The 22,104-nt window shown below is 37.5% G+C and overlaps 1 protein-coding gene across 1 annotated transcript in view; it reads left to right on the top strand.

Moving 5' to 3' along the window:
- Positions 1-22,104, top strand: part of LOC149788905 (uncharacterized) — a 73,240-nt gene that overhangs the window by 9,265 nt on the left and 41,871 nt on the right. Inside the window, exons 2-7 of the mRNA XM_089975035.1 lie at positions 3,503-3,753; positions 4,859-4,918; positions 8,575-8,664; positions 16,135-16,233; positions 17,061-17,162; positions 17,596-17,690. Of these exons, the coding sequence (XP_089831161.1) occupies positions 3,503-3,753; positions 4,859-4,918; positions 8,575-8,664; positions 16,135-16,233; positions 17,061-17,162; positions 17,596-17,690 (697 nt within the window). The remainder of the gene's footprint in view (positions 1-3,502; positions 3,754-4,858; positions 4,919-8,574; positions 8,665-16,134; positions 16,234-17,060; positions 17,163-17,595; positions 17,691-22,104) is intronic.

Raw genomic sequence — 22,104 nt, 5'->3', positions numbered from 1 at the left:
ATAGGGAACAAATATTCTTCTTTCACAGGTTCAGTTCGATGAGGGTAGGGTGAAACCCGCAGTAGCATGCTTAGGCATGGATAACATCCGTAGGGTGGTAGTCGCATGGTGTCACGTTGAGGATGACATTGACAATGAAAACCACTAAAGAGTCCACGATATCGAGCGGCATCGCTTTGGCATCCGTCAGGTTTAACACACACAACATCAATTTCCATGGTAGGTGTAGTAGTAGTAATAGTCATAGCAAAATTCCCATGATGCCCTCCTGCATCGCTGAGGTCATAGCGTACGCCATCCCTGTAATCGCAAGGCACATCATCGCACTCCACTTGAGAATCACCGAAATTAAATTGTGTCTGTTTGAAAGGATTCATCTTTCTCGCTTGGCAATTGTAGTCACAATGAACTCTCAGTCTTGGACATGTTCTCCTTTATATGCTGACCAATATCGACGTGTCCGTACGGTAAAGTGAAGTGATTGGGAAGCCTCACTCGCTTCTGGTATACCATTTGATACAGTTTTTACAAAGGTCGAATGACAATTCGGTGTGTGGCTAAATGTACAATCTTAAGGGCTCGTAGCTGGTAACTTTAAAATGTTGATCCTCTCCAGACTGCAAGTCTTCTTTCAATACCCCAAAATTCACCAACTGACTGGTGCGATAATTGAGAGTCAATCCTTTCATTTTACACTCGGTATGCAATTCTCCTTGTGGGTTCCGGTATTCGTAACCGCAATTATTAGGACCGTCAGTAGCAAAACTTAGATTCTCGTCGTCGGGGTGCTCGTCCGTCCAGGCTCCTAAACGGTCACCTTCGATGTCAGGGTGCAGATGACCGAGGCGATCGATGCAGATACAAGTGTCCGTGTCAAAGTACAGCACACGATATCATAACTGGTGTAAGGCTTCGTACAATTTTAAGCGAGCATGGCCTGTCACGTAGGCTGCAATGATGACATTTGTAAATATGTCGGCCTGTACAAAGTCCAGTTCTTCTTCGTAATTTGACCAGGATTAAGTCTTCACGAAGGACTCCCGCGTGTTTCATGCATTTAGTTTTGTCGTGAAGCATCTGGAAGTAGCGGGAAGGTTCTCTCAAATACTCCGTCTTGGGTAAACACGGCCGTTGAGCCATCTTACCCCCAGAACAATTCAACATCACTTTGGCAAATGATCACCTTCCTTCGTTTTTCTCCATGCGGTCTAAAGTGATGCCCTATGCTCAAATTATTTCTCTTTGAATTTATTTTGGTCTTCTGGAGTGTGTACCAGGATGGATATCCACTGGCCTATTGTTTGAGTTTTAAAAAGGCATCCACGTAGAATGCAAAAATGCCTTTCTCGTCGTCTTTTTGTTACTGTTCTGTCTTGAGAAAATGGCAAATTTTGTACACTTCGAACAATTGGTATCCCAGGTCCAGAGCTTTAAATAACTCTACGCTGACCCACATTCCTGTCAATGCATGTTCTTTCGTAGTGTGATTACAAGGTTGGTCTTGGTTGCACGTTTCGGCACAGGTACGGCACAAGTGAAACAACAGTTTTCCTTGGCAATGGTGAGGTAAAACGGGATGGTACAAGTTCGTGGGAGGCAAGACTTTACATTTAATCAGTCTTCGTATTGTCGAATGGCGTCCACGTCGATGTGTTCCGTCTGCAATTGAGGGTGCCCTGCAGGAAAGTGACAAGTATTTTATTTCTTCTCCATTCTCAACGTCGGCGTGATACAGTAAACAGGTGGCATTCGTTCGACCTCCATACAAATTGTCCTGTGGGTTCAGAGGGTCCACCAACTTGTAACTTTCCACGATGCGCTTAAATTCGGGATCAGTTTTAAAACGGTGATCGTAATCGTGTTGCCACATTTCCACTTCTTGGTATCCTTGCTGTTCTAACTTTAAGCGTCGCTGACAAGTGGCCTCGCACAAGTCTTCCATAGTACGTTGTAAAAACTGATTTAGGTGTACCGTCTACGGACTACTCTTCGTTCTTTCGAGATAAAGGTCAAGATATTTGCTATATCTGTCAGAAGAAAGGGCATTGGTGTTCAGAATCTCCACAACATCAAAGCAAGACAGGCGTTAAGAGAGACAATGGTCAAGATACATGTTATCATTGTTAAGAGAAAAGTCATTGGTCTTCAGACTGCCCTAAGAAACAACAGGAGCAGGAGGCAGAGAGGGGTTCAGAACATGAAGAAGAGGTGCCCTCCAAAAGGAAGAACCCAGACACGTCCAGAAGGATAAGAAAGTGAGGAAGAAGAAGAAAACCCTGCGACAGTGAAGAAATTCTAAAAAGGAGAGAGTTCAAAATACGAAGAAGAAGAAAATTGAACATTGCAAAGTGATGTTTTGTAAAATTGGATTGCAAATTGTTACAGAGAATATACCAGATAGAAAAGCATAAGTTTCTCTTGGTTTTTATTATTTATCGTCCATACTACAACGAAATTCCAGAGGAAGACTACACTCACACACTCGCACACATACATCATGGGGAAAAAGGGATTTGAGTTTTGATTTTGCAAACATTAAGTAGTGAGTAGTCTCTTTTCGACCGTATGGTGTTTGTTTTTGTGTTGTTGCTTTAAAAAAAAACAGGAACAGGAAGCAATGAGCTTCAACTGCCTTATCCCTTTGCCACGGCCAATGCCTACTTCTGGACCAGCTACTGTCGATGATTTGGTAGAGATCACTAGCGTTGGTATCTCAGACGTAGTGGGAGTGTTAACGGGAATGGAGTGTTAGGCCCCGTAAGGTCTTTTTCTCTTTGGTCGTATTAAAGAAGTCTGATACATTTGCTTCAGACCCATTAACTCTGCCAAAATGTCTAAGAGTACCGTGACCGTTTGACTTTCGCTGACACCCTTCTCTCCTAGACCTTGTTTGTCTGCTTTTTCTTCCTTTCGTTTTATTCTTGCCTTTTCTTCTTCTCGCTGTTACTGTTGACTGAGAAAGACTTGTTCTGCTTCTTTCTGCTGTTGCTAAAATTTCTCCAATTCTTCTTTCTGCCTCTGTTTAAAATCCACGACGTACGGTAAGGAAGGAGACAGCGGAGAAGTTACTGGTACCGGAACAAATTCTTGCGAAGAGAGAAAATCCGCTAAATCCCAATTAATATCTTTCTCTTCTGGAAGTAGAAATGTGGTTGTTTTTGTAGCCGCTATTATATCATCACTCCTCGTCTCTACGGCCGGTTCACCCCAATTCATTGTCTTCGTAGTTTCCGTCATGTTCTAACTCTGTCGCATTGATTCACTGCGCATAGACGCTAGTGCACCTATATAGGGAATGTGACATCACATAAAAGACTAGTTGTCGGTCAAATGATGTATTTGTAATCTTAATTTATTCTAGGTTCTCATTCTTATTTGAGAATAAATATTCAAAGTAAAAGACCAAATTTTACAAAGAAAACACGTAGCCACTGCTGAATACTTTAAATAATGGTTTCTCTGGTACATATATAAAATAACATCCTTCTGTCATTCATATTAGGGAAAGAAGGAGATGATGGGCAAATGCAACCCGCTACATCAACAGCTGACCTGGATCTCTCTAATAACGCTCAGGTTAATGTGGTTATGGCAGACATCCATGCTGAGTCAGAAGATGACTGCGGCAGCATCGCACCCGAGACAGAAAGTACAGCCGACAACATCAGTCATCACGAGTCAGACGCGAATAGTGTTGCCGGTTCAGATTTCTCTTCCCATACAAGCATCATTAACTCCACTGATCCTGATCCCGTACGTTATAAATATCACTCTCATTCACCAACGTCATTGATTGTTCGATTGTAACAACCTGTCAAGATATCACTCTTCTCAAATGTATGCACATTACTCATATTCTCGGCTCCTGAGGCCATCAACATTTTCAGCTTTAATTCTTATTCTAAAATGAGGTACATTTATAAATCAAATTGAATGTTTAATATCTTTATAATTAGCTTTCCATCTTTTAATTATGAGTAGAATTTTTAATTTTGAAATTAATGAACTGAGAAACAATATGAATGTATTTCAACGTAAAGAGAACTTAATATGGTAGTAGCTTCGTTCTCAAAACTTAAAATATGATAATAATCGTATTAGATTACCGTTATCGATCTAGGTCAATGACTCATGTACACCATGACTTAGCCTTGAATAAATTCCAGTGCAGTGCGAACTCCCACGCGCCGCCATCGTGTTTTATACAAATTAAACCCGCCCGGGGATTCGAATGGCAACTCAGTCCAAACAATGGGTTTTTGTTATGCTAAAGCTGTTGAAAGAGGTCTTTTACAGTTTTGCAAAATGTTAATGGGGGTAAAAAATACTACACAAAATGATCTTGTATATGATGAATTGGGTACACTCTCTAACATATCAATGTGCTACGTTCAGTTCGTTAAATATCGGATAAAATATTGTCGGTAAATGAAAATAGATATGTAAAACTTGTGTATCAAATATTATTGAACAATTCGAATTCATTCTCAAATAAAGCGACTTCGGTAATTTTAACTTCTTTTGGTTTTTACAAGGTATGGCTAGAATAAAGTGTTACCATAAACACCTTCTCTATCACCCAAATGGTTAACGTATGTTTATAGTTTATACATATTTTATATTGCAGTAGTTGTAATTTTGTTAGAAATGAGTATTACATATAGATAACTTCATTATTTGATATTAACATGATCTCTTTCTATATCATATTCTACACTGTTTGTCGTACTTGATTCAGTTTTGCATATTAACGGGTTTGAATGCCCATTATAATATAAAATATAACTATTTTATAATAACTCAAATGTTTTAAATTTATCCGTATAGTGCATTTGATATCCAGTTTCTTTCCATGCAGAAACAGGCTTTGTTAAAAAATCCAACGAAGAAGGTCATGTTGAGTGGCACCAGCGCTATGGTGAGTGTATGCCATCGTAGTCATCAATTTAACACAATCTTCCTTTTATTCCGTTTTTTCGATTACCTCTTTTCCCTGTTCTCCGTTTCTTCCACCTTCTCTCTGGACTATAAGAGCCTTGCTGTATACAAACCTAAATGGATGTTCCTTCACTTGAATACCTCAACTGATAAATCATTGTTATGAGTCTAGGCTCTTACAAAAAGTAACAGAAAAAAGTAAAGACAACAAGCTTTGTAACATTTAACAAATAATTTATTTCCCTAGAATATCAAGGGAAAACTGAGAAAAAAGAACTTACGATTTTACGAATAAAATCCAAAAATAATCAAAGAATTAATAAGTAAAAGCCCTAGTAATAAAAAGTATGAATGAAACTGAGTTCGAATCTTGGTGAAATCCAAAATGGAAGACGATGACGTCTCTTGTAACCTGCGAAGTACTGTCGTGTAGACAGTTCTTTGTTGAATCACAGAAAATATTATTCCAGTTTTGAATTCAGTATAACTTCCAATAAATGTTTTATCCAAGAATTTTGTCGGAGCACTTATGTATTTCCAGGGAAAAAAATCACTTGAAATTCAATAAAATAAAATTTCAATTCAAAGTGGTCACAACATATTTTTGGAGACCGACTGACATTCCTTTATCATAACATGAGCTATAAGAGTTAACTAAAACGCAAAACAGATGCCCGGATGGGGGTGAAGAGTTCATCCTTCCAGAAGGAATGGAAGTTTGTTACATGATAATTATCACGTCGTCCAGGTATGACCATTTAACTTAATAATTCTTACTCTGAGAAAGAATTAAAAAAATTAAAAAGTATTGTTTACCAAAACTGTCACTGGTTCTGAATCAAGGTCAGGAACTATATATAGTGTTTCTATTATTAGGTGTTTATCAAGGAAATAAAAACTTTAGGTCAAAAAGAACTGAACTTAATTCTAAAAAAATCGAGTCCATTAAACAATATTACATTACAATAACATGTAATAAAATAGAAAAATAATTAAAACTATATATATTTAAGATGGGTTAGGAAATGTGATTTTTAGCATTTTGGGGTAAAGGTCTTATACGAGGGCAACTTTTCTAAAACATTTGTGTTTTCTGGTGTTATTACAACAACGCTATTAATAGGATGACATTAAGGAAGACAAGTAAATCAGTCAGTGGATGAACCAAACATACTCGATGACTTGCATGGGATCTCTAGAAATATACCAGTATATACTTGAATAGTTTAACCATTCTGACAACATGCAGTCATTGTACTCAGTCTATGCAAGGTGTTGACTTGGCCCCAGTCTCACCAATATGTGTCAAATTTACATGTCTGGCCTTTGGGTATCTGATTGGCTAAATCAAATTGTACTATCTCACAATCCAATCATTCCTAACACACATTATTCTGTGTACCTTGGCTTGTAAAGTCCCAACTATACTGTGTAGCCCTGTACAATGTTGTTTTTTTTGTCTACAGCAATAATCTATTGACCATACACACTTTCTTTTTACAGGAATAATCAATGGACCATACACACTTTGTATTTACAACAATAATCTATTGACCCTACACACTTTGTATTTACAGCAATAATCTATTGACCCTACAGACTTTGTATTTACAGCAACAATCTATTGACTCTACAGACTTTGTATTTACAACAATAATCTATTGATCCTACAGACTTTGTATTTACAGTAATAATCTATTGACCCATCACACTTTGTATTTACAGCAATAATCTATTGACCCTACAGACTTTGTATTTACAGCAATAATCTATTGACCCAACAGACTTTGTATTTACAGCAATAATCTATTGACCCTACAGACTTTGTATTTACAGCAATAATATATTGACCCTACACACTCTGTATTTACAGCAACAATGAGCATTAATTAAATAACTCTTCATGCTTTGTATTTACAGCAATAATCAAATGACCGTACACACTTTGTATTTACAACAATAATATATTGACCCTACAGACTTTGTATTTACAGCAATAATCAAATGACCCTACACACTTTGTATTTACAACAATAATCTATTGACCCTACACACTGTGTATTTACAGCAATAATATATTGACCCTACACACTCTGTATTCACAGCAACAATGAGCATTAATTAAATAACTCTTCATGCTTTGTATTTACAGCAATAATCAAATGACCCTACACACTCTGTATTTACAGCAATAATCTATTGACCCTACACACTTTGTTTTTACAGAATAAGCAATTAACCCTACACACTTTGTATTTATAGCAAAAATCAAATGAAACTACACATTTTGTATTTATAACAATAATCAATTGATCCTACACACTTTGTATTTACAGCAATAATCTACATACCCTACCCACTTTGTATTTAGAGCAATAATCAATTGACCCTGCACACTTTGTTTTTACAGCAATAATCAGTTGACCCTACACACGTTGTATTGACAGCAATTATTATATGACACCGAGACTTTGTATTTACAACACTAATTAAATAGCCAACAGCTGCCTCGCTTGGCGCTCAGCATTAAGAGGTTAGTGTTAGGACTGGTCGGCCCGGTGTCAGGATAATGTGACTGGGTGGGACATCATGCTACATGTCTGCGGCATGATGCCCCAGTGCTAGACATCACTATAAACTGCCACATTGCAGACATCGTAGCGATATGACTGAAAAATTGTTAAAGCTACGTTAAAAATCCAAATCACATCACATCACAATTAAATAGCCCGTACACTTTGTATTTACAGCACTTTTCAAATTACCCCGTAAACATTTTATTTACAACAATAATCAAATGACCCCTTTATACTATGTATTTACAGCACTAATCAAATGACCACGTACACTTTGTATTTCAAACAATAATCAGATGACAATGTACACTTTGTACTTACCGCAATATTAGAATGACCACGTGCACTTTGTATTTACAGCAATAATCGGATGACCCCGTACACTTCGTATGTATAGCACTGATCAAATGACCACGTACATTTTGTATTTACAGCGCTGATCAAATGACCACGTACACTTTGTATTTACAGCACTAATCAAATGACCACGTACACTTTGTACTTACACTAGTAATAGAATAACCACGTGCACTTTGTATTTACAGCAATAAGCAATTGACCACGTACACTTTGTATTTAAAGTAATAATCGGATGACCAGGTACTCTTCGTATTTACAGTAATAATCGGATGACCACGTACAATTTGTATTTACAGTAATAATCTGATGGCCACATACACTTACAGCAATAATCAGATGGCCATGTACACTTACAGCAATAATCGGATGGCCACGTACACTTACAGCAATAATCAGACGGCCATGTACACTTACAGCAATAATCGGATGGCCACGTACACTTACAGAATTTAAAGCAATAATAATAAGATCCCGTACATTTGATATTTACAACAGGCATCAAGATCAACGTCATGGCTGTAATAATAACAAACATCATCGTAGTCGTCGTTTTGTCGTCCACATCGCCGTTGTCATTGTCACTCCCACAATTGTGATCATAGTGTTTCTAACTTGTACATTTAAATGACCATCTCGTAAAGTATGTTTCTTATAAGAATCAGAATATATTAAACACAAAACCGGTAATTTCTATTTGCAGCTTATAAAAGCAGCTAGAAAATGCGATTTTAAATCCATGAAGAAAATTTTGGAGGAACATAAAGATTTAAATATGGACTGCACCGATGAAGTAAGTTTTAATTTATCTTTTTAGTTAGAAGTCAGGAATTTCGTATACCTTTTTGGCCCCTGCAAAAAAGGATCCATATTGTTACATTCAATGCAAGAAGTTGATCAAGATATTTAAATCATCCTGTCTTAGGGTCAATATCAGATTCTGGATCGAAGCATGATGAGGATAATAAAGGCATCCATAAACAATTGACTTCCCTGTCCTATATTTCGTCTATTCGTCCGTAGAAATAAAAGAAACAATGCAAATCAATTATATCTCACAACAAATATTATATACAATAATAGCGTATATTATGTTATATTTATAGGTTACTGCATTTGTATAGGAAAATATGAACAAGTTTTTCGGTTGGAATACTGCACGACCTTGGGAGTACAGTATATCCATCCGACAAAAGGAGTTCATATTTTCACATACAAATGCAGTAACCTTTTTATTATATGCTCATTTTCTTATTCTACCTAAGGTTTAATGATATAAACAAAATGCACCACATGAAACAAAGTAAATGAATTTATGCCGTATTCCAAACTAAATACACAAGCGCAGATTCATCATTACACAACAACAACATTATTAACCCGCACATAACTCCGCCCAGATAAATTTGAACTTGTTGCCCGCTAGACATAAGTTTCCAAAGAAAATTTCTTTTATGTCTACTTAAAATTGAAATTTGAAGTTATATCGTGAATGAATGCGTATTGTAACAAGTTTTCTATTTGATTTGGAAATGAATAGATTTTGGTATTTTTGTCGATTCTACGAAATTTCGTGATTATGGACTGGATTCATCTGTGCAAATTGCACACGAAATACATCGGATTAAAGCAAAGCGGGAGAAGCGTGTTGACATCTGCAAGTGTGTTTGTTTTGTCATTGACTATTTGAAATCATAATGTGGGAAAAATATGAAGTCTTTCAATTGCAATTATAAAAAAGACGCTATTGAATTTAATGTTTATTTCATTTTGAGTGTAGTAAGGAGGATGTAATTGCACTTGGAATATAGTCGAAATTACAGTACAATTTCGAAATATGTAATCAACCTTGAGAACTCATGACATGGCTCATGTAATTCGGATTTGCAGAACTAAGAAAGCACATTTTAAGGAAATTCAGGATGCAAAACTGTAAGTATATTGCTTGCCATTCTTATTACCAGCTAAAGAAGACAAGTTTATGCCTTGTCACTTGCATGGTATTTGTAAGGACCCTGTCTGGCGTCTATTGTATAGTTCGCCTAAATCCCAAACACTGTATCAAAAAAGTTAACGCGGAATGTGCCAAATCAGCTTGTATGTGGCAGTCCACGAAACATCTACTTTAGTTCATTCAGAAACAAATTTCATTAACCAAAACGTAAAGCGCCTACTACGCGGGTGTACATGATTTGTTTACAAATCAAAAGTTCTGGCGTTTGCGTCCATTGTTTGTTTGCAATAGATAGTAGTTCCTTTATGCACGTGAATGCAATATGAAGGTGTGCAATATCGTTAAATACTGAACGATTCTGACAATGTAAGGTTAACGGTAGAAAAAGGAGCATATAATAAATGAACATGCCAGCAGAATCCCATGCCGATAGAAAACGCTAGAGATTATTCGACCATGTACAACCAAAATATCTAAGAAGATGATTATTTTTCGAAATAAAACGGTATCAGAATTTTTCCGGTATGAACTGGTTCCAACAATACGTTCAGAATAGTCAACATACTTCCTGATGGATAAATAAAAATACTTTTGGAAGAAAATATATTATTTAAGTCCATATATGTATGTTACTGGCAACTATTTTCTGACTATTAATATGTGGCTATATATTACTTCTAAATAAAAGACAACAGAAAAACAAAAGCAAAATCCCCCAGAACAAACAGTAGCTTCACCCATGAACGACCCCCCCCAAAAAAAAAACAATAAAGAAGACACGATCACTAATAACAGAGAAATTTTTTTAAAATGAATATCATCTTGTTAAAAAAATGCAATTATGATAAAATCTTCGCTATTCATGCAGTCATATGTGTATAAACCTGCAAGAATATTAAACTTCCTGGTCATACAGATTCGAGAGGAGAGCATAAATGCGTTATACTTGCTTCACACACACACATACACACACACACACACACACACACACACAATACTATAAATTCTTTTTAAATTTTCACTTTGCATTCTAGGATAATTAATTATTTGTTTAAATTTAAATTTACAAAGCATGCTGGTTTTCGAACTTCCTCTTACTTAATTTAAACCTATAGAGTCGTATCATCATTGGCGACTCAGTCTCAAGAGACCATGCGAATTGCGCCCTTGGGGTGTTGTCTGTCTCTGGGTTGTTAGCATCGTCTGCTGTGGCTGTGCAGGCCTATACGCGAGTGAAAGTCCTTACTGCAGTTGGTGCAGACATACTGGGAAGTCTGAGTTACTGTGGTTTCTGCCGCATTCTTCTTTCTCTCACGTTTCTTTGCCGCCAACTGGCCTCTCCTCGCATCAGCAACTGATATGCCCTTGTTTACCGTCAGTCTCCAGGTGCCTCGGTCCTCGGCCAGCACTTCCCAGCCATTGGGTGAAATGTCGCATGCCTTCATGTCCCTCTTGCATACATCCTTGAAACGGAGTGAGAGGTGACCGACTCTTATCATGCCAGTGGCCAGCTGTCCATATAGGATGTCCTTTGGCAGCCTTCCATCCTGCATGCGTCGGACGTGTCCCAGCCATCGAAGGTGGAGTTTGCTCAGCAGGGAGTACATGCTGGGGGTACTTGCACGCTGCAGAATCTCGCAGTGTGGAACACGGTCTTGTCAGCTGATTTTCAGGATGCGTTTTAGGCACTGTATATTGAAGGAGTTGAGCCGGCGCTCATTCCTCATGTAGGTACTCCAGGTCTCACTTCCATATAGAAGGGTGCTGAGAACGCAGGCCTGGTAGACTTGGACCTTGGTGTGCTCTGTCAGCACGTTGTTTTCTCACACCCTCTTCGTTAGTCTTGCCATAATGGTGTTTGCCTTTCCAAGCCTTCTGCCCAGCTCCATATCAAGCGAGAGAGTGTTGCTGATGGTTGACCCCAGGTAGGTAAAGTTGTTGACTGCTTCCATGGTGGCACCGTCGATTTTGATGGAAGGGGCAATGGTGGTATCTTGCACGCTGACATTTGTCTTTTCCAGGCTGACGGTGAGACCAAACTGCATGCATGCATCAGCGAAACGGTCTCCCAGCCTCTGGAGGGCTTCCTCAGTGTGGGTCACAAGAGCTGCGTCATCTGCAAAAAGCATCTCCCTGATGAGCACAGCTCTCACTTTGGTCTCTGATTTTTTTTTTTGGGAGGGGGGGGGCAACCGATCTTACTGAGAAGTTCAAAAAGGCCCTTCCTGCTGACCAAGTCAAAGGCTTTGGTGAGGTCGATGAACATCATGTAGAGTGCTTGACCTTGCTCTCTACTCTTTTCTTTGAGTTCTCGTAGAGAGAAGATCATGTCTGTCGTCGACCTGCCTGCTCTGTAGCCGCACTGAGACTCTGTGTACACACGGTCCACCAGCAACTGCAGCCTGTTGTGTTAATGCGCCAAAAGTCTTGCTATATTACAATCATCAGATCCAAAATGTCCTTGAACAAATTCACAACAAATCCAAAATAGTGGTTCAGTCCAACGATGCTCACTTTACCAACGATGCTCAGGAGCGAGATCCCTCTGTAATTATTACAGTCACTGCGATCACCCTTGTTTTTGTAAAGAGTCACAATTATGGCGTCGCGCATGTCTTGGGTGACTGCTCCTTCCTCCCAGCAGAAGCAAAGTAGCTCATGCAGTGTTTGAAGCAATGTTGGTTTCCCACGTTTGATAGCTTCGGGCGGGATGCTGTCACTGCCTGGTGCTTTGTCGTTTTGGAGGGAGTCGATTGCTTTGCTGAGCTCCTCTAAGGTTGGCACTTTGTCGAGCTCCTCCATGGTGGGCAGATCCTTTATGCTGTTGAAGGCTGCATCGGTGACTGACGTTTCTCGGGAGTATAGCTCTAAGTAGTGCTCCACCCATCTGGTCATCTGTTGCCCACGATCTGTGATCTTCTCTCCCATCAGAGATTTCATGGGAGCAACCCTTTTTCACTGTAGGGCCTAGAGCCTTCTTGATGCTACTGTACATACTTTGGATGTTTGCGGACGGGCACTGCGTTGGATCCCTTCACACAGTTGTTGCCAGTACTCGTTCGCACACTGTCTAGCGATGCGTTGGGTGTTGCTTCGGGCACTTCTGACAGCAACAAACGTCAGTTCATTGGGGCATTTTTTTGTAAGCTATGAAGGCTTTTCGTTTCTCCTCGATTAGTGGTTTCATTCTTGATAGGTGTGCGTTGAACCAGTCCTCGCTGGGTCGTTCCTTCTTGCCAAACGTGGATATGGCTGTACTATAGATGGCACCCTTCATGGCGTTCCACTTGGCTGTAGCATCGTGCTCTGGCTGGTCTTGGAGAGCCTTGTCCAGGGCGGACACATACTCCTCCACCTTGGAGGGGACCGACATCTGCGCAGTGTTTATGCGAGGGCGTCCTTTTGGTTTAGAGCGGTGTAGTGTGTGTGGCTGTAGTCGCACCCTGCTGCTCACGAAGTCTGCACTGTGTTAGGTTCTGGTGGAGAGGACGCTGTTAAGGGCAGAGCGCCTGGTGATGAACTTCCTTGTTGTTTCCTCACTCAGTAGCGAGACTGGAGTGACCTCTCCATGGCGCAAGCCTGGGCGTGAAAGTATGGAGATCCTGGGCTGCCCAGACGTTAGGATCCCCCTCTCGTCCTTACTGGTGGGCTCCAAAGGAATGCTGAGCATGACATTTGGCACCAGTTTGGATGCAGGAGCTGCCGGAAGGAAGTCGTAGTCGACACCCAGTCGCCTTGGGGGCTCCACTCCGGATTTTCTGTCTGGGTTTACTCCCGTAGCGTTTCCTTCTCCCGAAGACTTCCACAAGGCAGTGGAGCCATCATCCAACGGATGGGACTTGGTGGGTTTTGAATCAGAGTTTCCTTCTCCTAGACAAACTGCCTGACAAAGCTAACGAACTTCATCTGCCCGGGTTTGGAGTCAGACTTTCCCTTCACTTAGACTGGTTGCCTGCCAAGGCTAACAAGCCTAGTCTGCCCACCCAGTTATACCGCCGGGCACTCGGTCGCGCCACACAGCAGGCTCTGCGAAAACAGGGGGCCCCGCGTGAAGGTGCTGCTGTGGACACAATAGTGTAGGAGAGGCCATATGCAAGTAACCTCCTGCCCAGCAGTGCGAGACAGTGGTCCTGCGGCGATCACTACACCAGGAAAGGAGAGACTATAAGAGACGCTTCACATTCCTTTGGTAAGCGGGACGTCAGGCCCAGGCCTCGCATATATATATATATACGACTCTTTAGGCTTAAGTTAAGTAACAGGAAGTTTGGAAACCAGCAAGCTTTGTAAGTTTAAACAAATAATATATTTCCCTAGAATACAAAGTGAAAATTTTAATGTTTTTATAGTATTGTGAATTAAATCCCTTATAGTCCTAAAAGTTCTATCACAAATCCAAAAGTGGTTTTCCCAATGAATTCCACTATTGGATGTGCTGATGTACCAGTTGTCTCGAATGTGTTAATGCGCCAAAAGTCTTGCTATATTACAATCATCAGATCCAAAATGTCCTTGAACAAATTCACAACAAATCCAAAATAGTGGTTCAGTCCTAAATCAATGAGCTCCCTGTAATTCCATTTGTTACGATTTTATGGTCATAAACTAACAGAATGAAGCGAAACCAACAAGTTTTGTAAAACTCACAAATAATTCAATTCAAAGTTATAAAATGAAAATTTAAGAGGAACTTACAGTATTATGAGTTGAATCAAAAACGATTTAAAAAGGGTTCTTCACTTCTAAAAGAACCGAATGTTCCGAATGAATTTAAAATTCTCTAATGTATTGGTCTGCCAGCAGTTTTAGTTTATCACAGTGTCATTATCCATAAGTCAATTCACAATAGTTGCACAATGATATTTTAGTCAAATGAGCACTTTGTAATTCCTATGAATAACGCAAACAAATGTTTCCTCACTCATAATACCTGAATACAGCACTATATACGTTTGCAGACTGATTTTACAACAAGAACATAAGAAATAAGACTAACCAAAAGTGTCCAGCTCCACCTACTTATATAAAAGCATAAAGGTGAAAACTCACTTTGCTCCTAGTGGTTACTTGATATTTTGCAAATATCCCACATCATAATAGAGCCCACCTGACGTAACCCATCGAATGGAAAATAACTTAATTCCTTTAAGAACCCACCTGACCCGACCAGCCAATGAGAAATTACCCAAAGGTTGTCAACAGGTTTTATTAATAACACTATTATTAATGATCGTAATCACATATTTATAGATCCTACGCAATCTACACTCTTAATATCTTGAAATATAATTTTATACCCGTGTTCAAAAATAACTATTTAAGATCTTAATTTTAAATGAGCACTACAATTTACAGTTAGGAACAAAAGTTAAACGTAATATAGATACAACCTTGTGCAAAGAGTTACAAAAGTATAGATATGCTTAGCACAGTAGTGAACAATTTAATAATTAAATCCTCTCAAGTTAAAACTTAACACAACAATAAGACTGATTCCACTTTGAATAGTAAGATAGGAATGACCACTTGCCGCTGTAAACAACACCATATACCTGTCTACTTGTCCCACGTCGCAATTACCATTTTCTGAAAATACTCTGTCATCTTAACGGAAACATTTCTGCAAACTGTAAACAAAATTCATCTATTTTTATTACTTTCTAAGGTCAGCATCAACTCTGTTTTCAGAACTCAAACCGAAGTGGACTTGTTTACAATGAACAATCATCCCAATAAACAACCCACATCGACAGACAAATATTAGCTATGCAATACGTTGTTTAAAAAAACAATGCTTGAAACATTATTCATTTTTGCCGTATCATTGTAAGCAGAATCAGTCTTATCATTGTGTTCAGCTTTTGTTTGGGTGTATTTATTTATTTAAATCATTATTCTCTAGAATAACAAAGTGCTCTATAATAGTCTTGGGCTAAAACATTAATTTGGAATTACAGTGAATTCAGACAAGGATATTTTAGATTATATTCACATTCCAGGCCATTGGCCCATTAGTGGGTTCGAGAATGGGATTTATTGGGAATACCACCGGAATTCACTTGGAACTTCATACATTGGGACCTGTGTAAATAATTGTATGACTATTTGGGATTTAATTTATAATGCTCTAAGTTCTTTTCAATGTTTTTTCTTTGTAGTATAGGGAAATGCATTTTTTGTTGAATATTAGAAAACTTGTTAGTTTTCACTCTTTTCTGCTACTTAATTTAAAACTAAAGAGTTGTATCAGAACTGCCAGTTCTTTTTTGTCTCTTGCTTATTTGCATGTTTTATTATTTTTTGTTCTAGATCGGGCAAGCGGCTGTTCATTACGCTGCGAGTAAAGGCCATATGGATATATTACGATTACTGGTGGAAAATGGCGCCCAGTTAGACTTACCCGACAAAGTAGGTTAATTTGTATTTATAAATATCGAATTGCATCACCGCCACCACAAATACTACTACTGCTGCTGTTACTACAACTACTAATGCTACTATTACTAATACTAACACTTCTACTACTATTACTACTCCTATTACAACTATAGTAACAATAATATAAAAGTGGGGCATTATATTTTTTAAATTGTTTCAATTTCGCTCCTCTGTTATTTCAACAGATGACTAAAAGGGTACAAACTTCGGTTATCATTAATCTCTCCAATATAAATAAAGTTGTAATACCCACTGAACAATTTAAAATTGTGAGCTTTTACTGGGTTTACTTGTAAGGACAAGAGTCCTAAGTTTCCTAGTTCATTTTCCTGTTTTCTTGATTGGTCGAGTTTTTCTTAATATCACCTGTTGCACCATAAATTTCATGTTACTCAAACAACGAAAAACAACAACAACAACAACAACAACAACAACAACAATAATAATTATAATAATAATTTTAATAATAATATAAATATGTCATTTTTAAGTACAGTTTATAATTTTCTTTGCGATAAATACGATGCCGACACAAAGAAAGCAAGCTTTCCTTCGTCATCATGCCATTAATTGTAAACAATGAATCTATCATACCCAGATCGCAGATGACAAGTATTATTTTCTTAAAATGTTGTTTGCATGAAATAAACAGTGTAACATAAACAATTTAAGAACAGCGCTGAAATTTATCAACCAACTATTTCAGTCATATTACAATAAATATTTATCGATATAAAGACATTGGCATACTAGTAAAAATAATTTGGTGGTGGTGAGAAATATGTTTATGCTTGCAGACAAAGGGGAAGACAGCTCTTCATCATGCCGTGAGCAGAGATCAGGTCAAGGCTGTTGAGTACCTGGTATATGCCGGGGCTGACATGAAGATTAAGGACAAGGTGAGTCCTGTCACATGAAAAATGAAAATACTGGGTCGTTTGGGAGTCTTGATATATATATATATATATATATATATATATATATATATATATATATATATATATATATATATATATATAGTTTGGGGATAGCAAAGTATTAAACTACAGCAACATAAAGCCAAAGTAAAGCTGGTATTATCCTATGAGTGCGTCTGCACGATTATAAAGAGAGAGGGAGAGAAAGAGAGAGATTATGTTTAATGTCTTAGCTATTTAGTATTGAAAAAAGAGCTACATGGAACACAATAACAGATAAAAAGTTTAGAAACTTTCATTCTGAGGGATATATCAGACCCCTGGTTAAATAGTGGAGAAAGTCTTAAAAATTATAAGGCAGAACAGAAAAATATCTCTGTTCAGCAAAACTTACATTTTTGTTATGACTTTTCAGGATGGAAAAATGCCTGAAGAATTTGGTAAAAGTGATAAAATGAGAATGACCTTGAGCAACATGCGAGCTGCAACTAGCACCAAAACGGAGGCTCTGTAAGATATTACCTTATTAGTGGGAGGGGGAGTTGCATTTCCTTTGGGATATAAACTATATTTAGATATATAGAAAATCTGGAATTTAATGTGTGTTGTTACGACTGTATGGTTTTGAACTGCGTAACAGAAAGGCAAAATAAAAACGTTTTGTAAAAGTTAAGAAATAATTTAATTATTTAAGTTATAAAATAAAACTGTAAGAGGAAATTATATTATTGTTAATTAAATCCCAATTCATCCCAAAATGTTCAATCACAAGCCAAAATGCAGTGTTTTGAATGAATTCCAGGTCTCGAATGTGCTGATGTACCAATATCATTGACTGTGCTGAAGTGATAACAGTCTTGATGTATCACAATGTCATTATCCGAAACTCCTTTGAACGAACTCACATAAGTCGAAAATGACACTTTGTCCGAAAATCCATATAAGCACTTTGTAATTCTAATAAATAATTTAAATACTGATTCCTCTCAAATTAAATCCAAACACTCATATGACCACTTTTCATTACATTCCCGCAACTAATTAAAATAAATAATTCCTCTCAAATTAAATCTAAACACAACATTAAATACATCCATAGACTGAAAACAACCGATAAAAATATTAACTAGGAAGTAATAATTGTTCACTTCTACCTCCTTATCTAAATCTCCACCTGATTTATATCGCAGCACAAACCACCTTACTTAACAATCCAGTTGGAAAATTACCCGAAACTATAAAAAAACAGGTTCATTATACAGAACATGCACCGAAATGAATAACCTATGTATAGCTACTGATCTTAAATCAGAATCTACACTCATGTACAAACATGTAATCTTGTTTATAAATGATCAGTACTATCTATCGTCATGAACGAAAATTAAACACATACTGAAGACATATAAAACACTGTTAATAATGAGTGTAAACGATCGGAAAGGTGTATTATGTCAGTTGTAGGTTTATAAACAACACCTATTCATTGTCCAAACCATAAAAGCCACAGAGAGGTACCCAGTTTCTAAGACATAGTTTTGCAGCACCTGCGGGGTCATAAGTTCAATAACATTTTTATACGTTTTTAGCTTCGCAACATTATTAGATGAATTTTTGGTCGTCGAAAACGTCATGAAAACATTAACATTTTTGCCTACGGATTTGATTGAACCTTAGTTTAGAACCCAGGTAATTTTGAGAGGGTTTTCTAAAGTGATGAGAGGATTAATTTTTGGCGATCAATCGCCACTTACATACTAATTAAAAATAAATCTAAAAACTACAATACGTTTTATAAGCTACTTAGCCATACGTTCTGATCAACCTGGATTCTCACTGGCGCTAAAACTGCATACTGCTTTTGAAAGCAAAGTTCTAGGGATAATATTATGTCAAACAAACAGAAAAAACAAACCATAGTTATAAGGAGTGACCATTACACTTTTCAATATAAAAAATCATGTATGTAAGAATTCGTCAAAAGATAAGTCACGAAAATAGAAGAAGACATGAGTCAGACCTCTGCAGATAGGAAGGTCAAAAATGGTAATATCATTGTAATAAATTTGGAGTATGCGCATTTGGTTATAGCGCCCCATTTTAAGGAATTCTTAGATTTTTGTCATTACTTGTCTGATTATTGGAATTCGGTGCAAATAGAGATATTCCTTTGCCCGATATAATTAGCCAATTACTAGGAGCAAAAGTCACGGAGTAAAGTGTTAGTGAGTTTCCATGATGCCATGGTTCACTAGTAATGGATTCAGGTCCACCCCGAATGAGTGTCCATGGCATGGAATAATAAAGTCCCTACTAAAATCTAGTGGTGTACATTGGTAGTGTGACTGCAGTGGCAGTATTTACGGTAGGAAAACCGGTAAATGACACTATGGAATCAATAAGAAGGGTCTCGGCGGCGTGAACTGCTGGCGGCAAGGAAACGTAATGAAGAGAAACCATGCAGATGTGCGGTTGATATATATTTGGCAGGTTGTGAGATCTGTGGTCATGCATTGATTACAGTAAAATTTATGTATAGAATGGACACGTCGGGCTTTCTAATTTACAACTGAAGTTGTATGGAAGGCTTTGGAAATTTGGGGTAAACTTATGACTTCTAGCGGGAATCGCGCCTGGGTTTTGACACCGCTCGGTCAAGTGAAGACCCCTGGCTTGTAACAGTATTGTATTTGCAAGATAAAGAGCATTACATAAACAAGGAAAGCTAGTATGGTGGTTGGAAAAGCTGTGTTAATATACTTTTTTAGATATATGTTATAAATGAGCAAATGTTTGTGAGATTGTAGACCGAAGTAGCAGGTCAATTTTCATCCTAGCCTATGTGCCTCAACAGAAGTTTCTGTTTTTCTTACTCGATGCATCATAAATCGCCAATTCGTATATATGATTTGTATCTCCATCTACTGATTTGCCGTTTAATGGTAACTACTGGTTTTATGTGCTGACGACAAGGTCTGTTCTGTAGATTATTTGGTGATATCAGTTAATTTTGAAGTCTCGTCCAGTCTTAAGTCCGAGAAAGCAAATTCCGCCTTTTTATAGCTACAGAGTTAGGAACCAACATTTTTCTGCAATGCCCTTTCTATAAATTTGTATTAAGTTTCGTCTTTTTTCACACGAAGTGTTACCTCTTTTTTAAAACTAGCTCTGCGTAGTTGATATTGTGTATGATCTATGCTTCAAACGTATTTAGTTTTTTTAAAAAAAATATTTATCAACTCAGCTTCCGGTAGAGGATTTCTTTTGCAGTCACAAATCTTTCAGTAGCCATATTATTATCAGCGATAAGTAATATCTGCACAGTATGCCCAGAACGGAATGTAGACACTCAACATTCTGAAGGAAAGATTGTGAGAGAGAGAAGGTGCAAAAATGAGTTTGACGAAATGTGGGACGAAATATTTAACGAAACCTGAATGAAGGAAATGTGAAAGACAAAACATCATATATTAATAAAAAAATTAATACATTTTCAATAAAAAGACAACTGCAAACCAGGCAATGTCTAGTTGAAATACTAAATTATGTAGCAGAAAAATGAAAGGGATAATGCAACAGATTATATTGTCTAATGAAACACAATCCCGATATAAAATATTACAAATTGGTTTACGAGATAATAAATAAAACAAACGGTAACGAAATAAATAGGAAATATATTGATTATATGATGTTGTTATTTAAGTCAATTTTATGAAAACGAGATATCGGAATAAAACATAATTCCCTCGTTGTAAACAATATACGTTCAATGAATGATTTGGGTACATGTATAAAAGAAGTTAAAACAAACAACATAACAAATGTAAACGTAACCGATTAATATGGGATATGTTGCTACATTGCATTCATGTTAATATCAAGGTATGTTGTGAAACCTGCTTTCTAACAATTGGAGAAACCATCAGTTTTTGTATACTGGAGTAGTGAATGGGGATCCTATAGGGTCTATGGGACTTATCATTAAAAATACCCTTGGGAACATATAGGGTCTATGTAAATTTAACATGGAGAAAAATCGTGGGAACATATAGGGTCTATGGGAATTAACATGGCCAAAAACCCTGGGACAATATAGGGTCTATGGGAATTAACATGGCCAAAAACCCTGGGACAATATAGGGTCTATGGGAATTAACATGGCCAAAAATCGTGGGACAATATAGGGTCTATGTAAAATTGAAACAGGGAGGGTCTCTATTTTTTAAAAAAAAAAAACAAAATAAAAAAAGGGGTAGGCAATTCAAAGGCTATCTCTTTTCGAGAAATATGGGGGCCCTGAAAAGGGCCTTTGGGTTTTCTTCTTCTTCTAATTTCTTCTTTTTCTCCACCAAGTTCTTATTTTATCTCCTACACTCTTCTTCCCTTTCTTTTTTTTCTTCTCCTCCTCTTCTTTCTTCTTCTCTTCCTCCTCTTCTTTCTTCCTCTTTTCATTTTCTTCTTCTTTTTCAATTTTTTCGTTCCATTTGCGTATTCTTATTCTTTCCTCTTCATCCTCCTTCTCCTCCTTTATCTCTTTCATAACGCAACTAATCTTGTCCTTTGCTTTTCTTAAGTTATTAATTTCCATCTTTACACGATGGGGACTATAAGAATAATGGTCTTCAACCAGTCTTATTAGCATCTGTTCCATTATTCCTAAGTTGTCTAAAACGTCTTGCAAGGTTTGTATTTTGTCCATTTGGTTTGACGCCATCTTCTTTTTATTCTTTGCAGAATGGTTTGAACGACGAACACTGTGGGTTCTTATAGTGAAAGCGCGTACGTGAAGGAAAACATCCCCCTAAAACATAAAATGGATCTTACCTAGATCATGACCCAACATCGCGCGGACGTGAAGGAAAACATCCCCCTACTTTCTCATTTCATATAATATAACCCTAACTATACTCTCTACATACAC

This window comes from Sinohyriopsis cumingii, chromosome 11 (assembly GCF_028554795.1).
Source record: "Sinohyriopsis cumingii isolate HCF-2022 chromosome 11, ASM2855479v2, whole genome shotgun sequence".
NCBI classification, from domain to species: Eukaryota; Metazoa; Mollusca; class Bivalvia; order Unionida; family Unionidae; genus Sinohyriopsis; species Sinohyriopsis cumingii.
The sequence above is the reverse complement of the archived record's forward strand: the minus strand, read 5'-3'. Positions and strand labels throughout refer to the sequence as shown.